At 42.5% G+C, this 9,076-nt stretch overlaps 1 protein-coding gene across 1 annotated transcript; it reads left to right on the top strand.

The window, feature by feature from the left end:
• Positions 1-255: 255 nt before the first annotated feature.
• On the top strand, positions 256-8,625 carry LOC119908113 (BOLA class I histocompatibility antigen, alpha chain BL3-6-like). Its single transcript, XM_038725866.1, has 7 exons — positions 256-408; positions 1,318-1,590; positions 1,739-2,029; positions 4,700-4,984; positions 7,159-7,290; positions 8,054-8,077; positions 8,516-8,625. Exons 1-7 carry the CDS (start codon positions 333-335, stop codon positions 8,557-8,559), a joined length of 1,125 nt encoding a protein of 374 aa, XP_038581794.1. The 5' UTR covers positions 256-332; the 3' UTR covers positions 8,560-8,625.
• Positions 8,626-9,076: the final 451 nt, after the last annotated feature.

Below are 9,076 nucleotides of genomic sequence, written 5' to 3'. Positions count from 1 at the left end.
CTCACATATGAGAGGCTGTAACCAGCAAATGTCTGGTGTTTTATGGGATTAGTGATCAGTCAGTTGTTAAAACTGTCATAACTAAATTAATTATGACAATATTATTATTTATTTCAGTGCCTCAGTCATCTGATTAAAAGCATGACTAATTCATGCAGCATGAAAAGTGTTTAATTTGCCTTTCTGAAACCTGGATGTGACTAAAAAGCAGCAACAGTCCTTATTTTGGAGCATCACCTGAATGCACCATCTGCTGTCAAACATAAAGTGAAGTGAAGGAGAAGGAAGCAGCAACAGAGTGAAACACAGTTCAACTAGCGGAGATTAAAAATATGAAGGCAGTCAACTTTGTGTTAACAATGTATTTGGTTGCGTCCTGCTCGAAGACGGGACTGATGGTGAACAGCGGTGAGTTCAGAGTTTTCTGACGTATTAATGTGAAGCAGGAGAAGGTAAAAATAAGAAATAAATTTATACTGTTTTTAAAAATTGATTTGAGTTTTAATTTTCCACCCAGCCCACATGTGTAAGACACTGCAAGTGATGACAGCAAGTGGAAATTCAAAATACAGATCCTATATTCACTGTTTATATAAGAAGAAATATTTTTTCTAAAAATAAATTATATATATAACTTTAAGCCATAATATACAGTAGGATTGATCATATTATACACTACAAGAAATTACCATTTTGTTTTGTTGGTCGAAATCCATCTATTAATTAAATATGGATCACATTATTCTGGGTGTGAAAGTGTGAAATCGCCATATTTCTGCAAACATGCACCTGTAGAGAGATAGTGCTGATCATAAAACAGACCGTTCCTCAAAAGTGAGGAGTCGTCATTGATTCAACGAAGATTAATAATTTAATAACTTCAATATGAACATAAACAGTTATGTGTCTGTGTTATTAAATAAAAGTAAAACTGACACTTTTGCAGAACAAAAACTGAACTTTGCATGTGACTCAAAATGCGCCACAACTTCTCAGTTTGGTTGGAGGCTTTAAAAAAGCAGCTTAACTAAGTAAAAAATTGTCTGATCTGGTGGAAGTCAGGATTTTCTTTTGTCCTGAGTAAATCAGTTAGACAGAGCTCAGGAGTAATGTTAATGTCACTTACAGATATAGTTCTTTTCTTTTCATTCCAAACAAACCAGAAATACCAAAAACTCGTCTCTGCCACAGTAACTTGTATTTCTACTGTTCATTATAATCACTTGAACATTTTTAAAACTAAACCACTCTCTCCACTGGGTCTAATGAATTATCTGCCTTGTCTAATAAATATCTGTCTGTCTGTGTGACTCTCAGAGACACATTCCCTCTATTACACCTACACGGCTCTTTCCAAACCTGTCGGACTCCCGGGCATCCACCAGTTCTCAGCCATGGGTCTGCTGGACGGCAGGATGATCGACTACTTCGACAGCGAGCACCAGAAGAAAGTTCCCAAACAGGACTGGATGAAAGAGAGACTGCCTGCAGATTACTGGGAGAAAGGAACACAGTCCCGCCTGAGCAAACAGCAGTGGTTCAACGTCAACCTCGACATCCTGAAGACACGAATGAGACAGAATGACTCAGGTAAGATCCATGAAAGGAGAAGGGCAGCAAGCTGGCACTTTTTGATGAAGGCCATGAAATGCTGGTAGAGTGATAAAAGCACTAGAAAAAATAAGCTTAACCAGAAAACCACAAAAATTCAAATCTGACCCATTACCTCCGGTTTCAGACGTCCATGTTCTTCAGTGGATGCACGGCTGTGAGGGCGACACGCAGCCTGACGGCACGATTAGGTTCCACCGCGGCATAGACAAGTACGGCTACGATGGAAACGACTTCCTGTCCTTTGACGACGTCAACCAAGTCTGGATTGCTTCGACTGACGTGGCCGTCCCGACTAAGAGGAAGTGGGATGGGGTCCAGGTCCTTAAAGAATACACCAAAGGCTACCTGGAGAACGAGTGCATGGAGTGGTTGAGGAAGTTCGTGGACTATGGGCGAATGCAGCTTCAAACTGCTGGTATATTTTCTCGAAGATAATTAACTGATAACAGTTGATTTCAGATCCTTTTCAATGAGCATTTCTACTAACTAATGTCAAATTTATTATGTTTCACCGCAAACCATTGTGAGCCCATTGTGTTCTTACTGTTGGGACAGCCAGTCTGAGGCTAGTCTGAAGGGTTCTCAGGGGTTCGTATAGCACAAGAATTTTAGGAAAATATTTTGGCCCGGAGCCACAGAGTCATTTTTAGACGAGAAGTCAATCCTGAGTCAGTGTGCGGATTGTAGAACTGGTATAATGTGGTGGGGTATTTCCTAGTTTTACCCTGGCAACAGTACTCTGAATAGGATGGATTTGCAATAGACCTTTGCATTAATCCGATATACTAGAATTTATGCATGGGTCAGCTTTTTTAGGTATAATATAAAAACGAATAATAATCCACAGTGTTAAAAGTGGCACTAAGATCCAACAATACTAAAACAGAAACTTTGCCTGAGTCAATGAACAGGCAAATGTCATTTAGCACCTTTATGAGTGCAGTCTTTGTGTTGTGTGGTGGGACAGAAATCCTGGCTGTAGTTTTATTGTGCAGAGCTGGCGTGTATTGTATGTGCAAACGCCATAGAGAAAAAAATGTCAGGTGATGTTGTATAAAGAGCTCAAAAGTCTGCATGAGGTGGTGGGTTTTTGCCCGTGCTTTGTGTGTGAGTGAGTGTTGTTTGGGAGGAGTGAGACTGGTCTTTGCATCCTGTTGTGAATGTGCAACTGTCCGTGTGCTGTTGTGTGCGATGAAGAGGTTACTAAATTTACTTAAATTAGATTAGTTAAGTTATTTTACTTAAGAGCAAATTCACACCTAAAGATCTAGTTTCTGAATCGAATCAGTACATGGATAATACTTGTTTAATTTTTCCAACTGGTCCGGACAATGTTGGCTCCCAAGGAGAGATTTTAAATTAACGCCCCCCCATGCCCAACCCTAAAAAGTCCCCCTCAGGGGTTGGTCCCCATCTCCCGAGCATCAGTGATATCGCTGAGGTGAGGTGCCTCCGCAGAACCCGAAGGATACTAAAGGACAGTACCCACCCAGCCACAGCCTGTTCACCCTGCTGCCGTCTGGAAAGGGATATAGAAGTTCTACTTCGTATAGGCTTTGCCCTCTAAGGCTATCGCTATTGGGTTTACCCCTACACTGAGAAAAGCTTGTCTACACCCACCCGCAGTGTGGGCCTCTCTTACGTCCTTATCTTGTTTATATACACAACAGTGAGACCTGGCCGTTGGCTCCCATTTTTCTTGAGCACTGAGCTGTCTAAAGAGCAGAAGAATACCTGCTAGTGATTTCTTTCAGCAGGCAACATCCGTGCGGATGTGTGGCGTCTGTGAGACAGGCTTCATCCTGCCGGGGGACCTCCATCCCCGAGGTGAGGCGTGCCTTGGGCTGGAGCACGCTGAAGAAGGTGTGGCTCCCTGGACGAAGCCCTCGACCTGCTGTTACCGTCCGTAGGTCTCTCTGTTCCAACCTCTGGTGGACGTCAGCCTTGACTCCAGCCTTGAGGAAGTTCTCTCAGGGGATATTACCGTCTCGCTCTCCGCCACTACTTCCCTTCCATCTGTCGGCGGCCTCATGAGAGAGCTCCCCCCCCATCATTCAGAGGGCTGCCGCCCACCGTTATCTGGTTGTCCCCACAGCCTAAGAGCTCGTCCCTAAGATCCGCTATAGAGCCCCAATGGGTCTTGCCGCTGAGAGGTAGCGCTTGGAAGGTTTAGGTCTCTCACAGGAGGTGGTGTGCACCATCCAAGGGTCGAGAGCCGCCTCCACTCAGTCCTCGTACTCCACCAGATGGTCGGCATTCCAACTCTGGTGTTTGGACCAGGGGTTGGACCCGGAGGCCGGTCCACTGCCTGGGCGTTTCCTGAAGGAAGTGTGGAGGCACAGGCCTGATGAATCATACTTCTTGATCTCTGGGGAGGACAGCGGTACCATTCGAAGATCTGACAGTGTATCTTCCTTCGTTTTAAGAAAAACGTCTGCTTTCCTTTTGTTGGTTTGGTGGTTAAATGTCGCCACATTACACTTGTTGCTAGCCAGCTAAAAGCTACAACTTTGTAATTAATAATAAACACTAGCAGCTTTCACGCTGCGCCAGGCCCGCTGCAATGTATGAAAGGTACGGAGCCAAATTAGTCCACCTCTGGGCCGGGGGAGTTAATGACAGAGAGACGGAACGATCTATGTGTGAAAAGCTGCAGCCGACATGATGGCGTAACAATCTTTTTACACGCCGCTGGTTCCGATAAAGCCAGACTGATATGTAAAAGCACACATGGTTGCGGATCCAGGGTGACTGCAGCTTGGCTGTCCTGAGCCCAAAACCAAGCTTTTATGCCTAAGAGCATCACCAGCTCTGTTAGGTTGAGAGTGATTACCCTCACGGGCCTTTTCCCTCCTCCTCATAGGTCTGAGGAAGAAGCTGCCTCTGACCTCCTCTGCCCTGTGCGCACACTGTCCTGCTTCGTGGCCCAAACAGCTGCCTGGCGCCGCTTGTTTGTGCACTACAGGGAACAGTCCAAGGAGCTCCCCCCTGTCAAAGCAGGCTGTGCAGCGCTCTTTCACAGGCTCCGGACAGCATCACAGCGCACTCACCAGCAAACAAATAACTTTTCTTTTTCTCTTTCCAGCTCCACCTGAGGTGTACATGTTCTCAAAGAACAGTAAAGTTGAGTCAAAGGTCATTTTGACGTGCCTGGCCACAGGCTTCCACCCAAAAGACATCATCCTGCAGATCAAAAGGGACGGCAGTGTTCTAACTGAAGAGCACGAAGTGGTTACATCGGGCGTTCGACCAAATGACGGCGACACCTTCCAGAGAAGCGACAGTGTGGAGATTTTAAGGACTGACATGTCTACATACACCTGTGAAGTGAATCACCCAGGATACAGGTTACATGTTGAGAAGGAATGGGGTAAGAACCTGTTTCTTATTCTTTGTTTTTCGCCATTTGTCATTGTTTTTGCAATGTTTACTGTTAGGAAGTGTCAAATCAGCCTGTTCTTATGTCAGACGTCATATATACACGCTTGACAAGCATATTTATTTACATTTAAATGTATTCATTTAGCTGACGCTTTTATCCAAAGCGACTTACAATTGCTATACATGTCAGAGGTCGCACGCCTCTGGAGCAACTAAGGGTTAAGTGTCTTGCTCAGGGACACAATGGTGTCTCACAGTGGATTCAAACCAGGGTCTCTCACACCAAAGGCACGTGTCTTATCCACTGCATTATCACCACCCCTATTTCATGCTAAACGTTGTTTTTTCGTGTATAGTAGACGTCCCCATGTGCGTGTGTATGATGCCCTTGGGAAACGCTAGCGCTTCCGGTCGCTAACTAGTTAACTAGCTAGCGATGTTTGTGTTTAAGAGTTGACAGCCCCCCAAGGCAACTTACCCTAACCTTAACCGTCACAGAAGTTAGTGCCTAAACCTAAGTCAGTAAATTTATGCAAGTTGACCAGCTGTGGTCGACATGTGCTTTGCACATCGGCCTCACGGTGCTAGCAGGTAGGGTTATGGTGCTTTTAGACCAAAAGCGACGCGAGCGTTTGGGGCGGTGAGTTTACATACAAACTCAATGCAAAGACACGTAGAGCCGCGATTTCCTGTCGGGTGCGACGCGAAGGGGGCGGGGCTGGCGACGCGAAGGCAACGCGAAGAAATTCGCGTGAGTTGAATATTTCCAACTCAAGCGAAGAAGTCGCACGACGCTGAGTCGCGATAGCCTATCAGTGTTGAGATTGTCCGTACATCACCGAGGCTTCAGAGCGTTGTGTGGAGAGGACCAGGCAGAGCGGGAGATTGAAAATCTGCTGGCCGGCTGAGAGCTGCTAAACGTGGGGGAGAGGAGCAGGGAGCAGCGCTGCAAACATTGGACAAATAAACACCCATAGTTGGTCGGATTCTGCTCTGACAGCTATGCCGTTATGCTGTCGTACTACGACTTCATATTTATATAAAAACTGGACATTACCTGGAAAAAAGAAAGTGAGGAGGTTGAACTACCGGGTGAGTTCATAAAACATGTGTCTGTAACTTCCAGCTATCATTGTACTTTACTATGACCAAGTTAGCATAGCACAGCCCTGATCGATCCAAACTCCATTCAGAAAACAAACATTTTAGTAGTTGTTGTCCTGCTGTCTTGCTGACAGACCTGACAAAGCATGAATTCATATGTTTAACAAATCTACATCATGTTGTAGTTATTTCGGCATCAGTTTAATCCGTTTATTGCTATGTAATGTTGTTTACTTTGGGTTCAGGCAGTTCTAGTAAAGGCGAGTTGTGTTAGGGTTAGGGTTATCGCGTTAAAATCGCCTTCTTGCATCGTGTGTTAACACTTGCAGCGAATGTACTCACGCGAGGAACGCGTCGCAACGCGAAGATTCGCGTTTGGTCTGAAAGGACCATTACCTCCTTTGTGTTGCAACGCTATAGCAAACTGCAGCATATCATACACACGCAAAATCAATGTTTTGTGCACAATAGCCACGTTTTCTTCAAAGCGTGTATAAATGACGCCTGAGATGAGATTGGGTTGGTCAAATGATGGTCAAATTTCCGTACCAAGAGGTCAACTTGAAGAATAATTCAGCTTAATTTAAAATTTGGTATTTTGTTAACTTTGGTCATCATTTCTGTCCGTTATGGTAACAAATTCAAATCAAGGAAGTTCAGTGAGACCAAAAATGATCAGACTGTTACACGACTTATAACTACAGCAACAGTCAGAAGGTTTGGGAACCGAAGGCCAAACCACTGGTTTAGAAAGTTATAATCAATCAATAAATTAATTTTTGTGTCATAGTTAGAAGTTACATGCTACATGGAGTTTTGAACTTGTAGAAGGTCAGAAACCTCTTTGATACTTGACATGGAACATCCTCTTTTCCTGTTTCTCACCAGCACAAATTCATGTTTTCTTAATGTAACCAAATGCTGCATTTCTATCATTTAGCTTTTACATTTTTGCAGCATACATCAACACCATAGTTGAAAAAACAAACAAATACAATAAAAAAATAATGTTCAAAGTGAGTGAATATAAAAGTAATGTGAATGTTTTCTGTTTTTTAGATCATAAACTACCTCCTGACATTGGAGAACATGCATCTATGATTGCTGGAGGTGTAATGGTCCTGCTGGTGGTGGTGGTGGTGGTGGTGGTGGTCGCATCCGTTGTGGTTCTGGCTGTCGTGTTCAGAAAAGGCAAATCAGTGGAGCGAAATAAATCTTTAGTGCTTTGCTTAGTTACCAGCCATGTTTTCTTAAATATAAGTTGAGGTATAAGCTTTGTAGTAACATTTAAGCAACATGGACATTTTAAAGTCAGTGAACAAGACCTGAAGTGTGCAGTAAACAGCAGGATAAAGAGGCAGTAACTGATGGAGTTCATTTCATCTTCTTTAGCCCCGCTAGTGTCGTGTAGTAGGGACGTCAAGCTAAACCCACCATGCTGCTGTAAACATCTTAGCATGCTAATATGCTTTAACTGAGCATATTACTAACTAGAGTTTGGTGTTGGTGTTGACAATAAATACCGAAATACTAGAGAAATGTGTTCTACCCTGCTGTCTGTACAGATTTTATCCCTTAAATATCTCTGGTTGTTGAGGCCACTACAGTCAGTGTTGGTCATTGATGAGCAGGTTTGAAGGAATGGCATTATTGAACATAAAGGATGTGATGAAAATATTTTTGGTGTTTAATTCACTGAGTTAGCCAAAAGTTCCCAATTGTTAAAATTTCATGAAATTTACAATATAATTTATCTGCCGCAATAAAACATTAACACTATGAAAACGAAACATTTAAAACTGAGACAATGAAAATGTTCACCACTGAATTAAGTGACCTTTAGATTGTCCATAAATTGTGTATTTTAAAAGTCAGCTAATGGAACGACAGATGCAGATTTAGACCATGCCATTGATTATATTCAATGATCCATTAACATTTCTTTTATTCACAGGAGCTGGAGCCAACCCTCCTCAAGGTAACTACTTTAAGTCTCATGAAGTTCATTGTTCAGAGGTTATTGATCACTAAACTAAATGAGATGTTGTCAGGTGCGTGTGCTCTCTGCAAGCAGCTTGGAGTAACGACAAGGAAAATATTCAGTCGTGGGCAGCCCTGAGAACAGTTACAAGATGATGAGCCTTAATGTTTCCGATGTGTGTAGAAAATAACCCCAATAAAAAATAAACATCAACACGGAGAACATACAGTAGGCTATGTGATAATTTGGGTGAACTGACCTTTTAAGGAAAGAAATACACATCACCAAATATGCATGTAAAAAATTACAGAGAGAGCAGATAGGCCTCCATGTTGTAAGTGTCTATTTTTGTGTGTGTGTGTGTGTGTGTGTGTGTGTGTGTGTGTGTGTGTATAAATATAATATATCAAATAACACTTCTTTTCATCAATGCAGCTACTCAGCTCAAACAACTCCCGGCCCGAAGTCTTCTGGAATAGAAGTCTGAAGTTTCTGCAGATCATTTTTATTTTCATTAGAGTACATGAAGACTCACTGTGTTCTCTTCAAACCAAATTCACCTATTTAACAAATACATTTACTGTGGGATACAAATTCAACGGGGAATTTGAAATCAACAAAGAACAATGAACATGTAAAAGTTACAAAATGTCTTTATTTTTCAATGCAAATCATTTTTTATTGGCCAATATAATGCAGGTTTAGGGGCTTCTGCATTCGACTCAGTTTTATTTTAATATTTTATTTTCATTTTATGCTTTAAAAAAAATTAACTTGCATTGAATTGAGACTTGCTATAAATGTACCACGACAGTCAGCATCACGTTTGCTTTCACTGTTAAAGTCATTGTACAGTTACTACTAACAGAAAATGTTACTTTGACAACAATCACAACAGATTTGATGTTTGTTGTTGTGGATTATGTAACCTGAGGATGTTTCAAAGTCTACAAGACTAGATGTGAATGGAAACCAATGGCTGCCTCAAAACTGAGA

The sequence above is a fragment of the Micropterus salmoides genome, unplaced genomic scaffold, assembly GCF_014851395.1.
Source record: "Micropterus salmoides isolate LMB-PRFRI ecotype aquatic unplaced genomic scaffold, ASM1485139v1 Ms_hic_scaffold_17, whole genome shotgun sequence".
NCBI lineage: Eukaryota > Metazoa > Chordata > Actinopteri > Centrarchiformes > Centrarchidae > Micropterus > Micropterus salmoides.
This window is presented reverse-complemented; position numbering and strand designations above follow the sequence as displayed.

Excerpts from the sequence above, each read along its gene's own strand:
- LOC119908113 (XM_038725866.1), top strand. The coding sequence starts at position 333 with ATGAAGGCAGTCAACTTTGTGTTAACAATGTATTTGGTTGCGTCCTGC. Across the intron at positions 409-1,317 it reads GGGACTGATGGTGAACAGCG|AGACACATTCCCTCTATTAC; the intron begins GTGAGTTCAGAG and ends TGTGACTCTCAG. Across the intron at positions 8,078-8,515 it reads TGGAGCCAACCCTCCTCAAG|CTACTCAGCTCAAACAACTC; the intron begins GTAACTACTTTA and ends TCATCAATGCAG.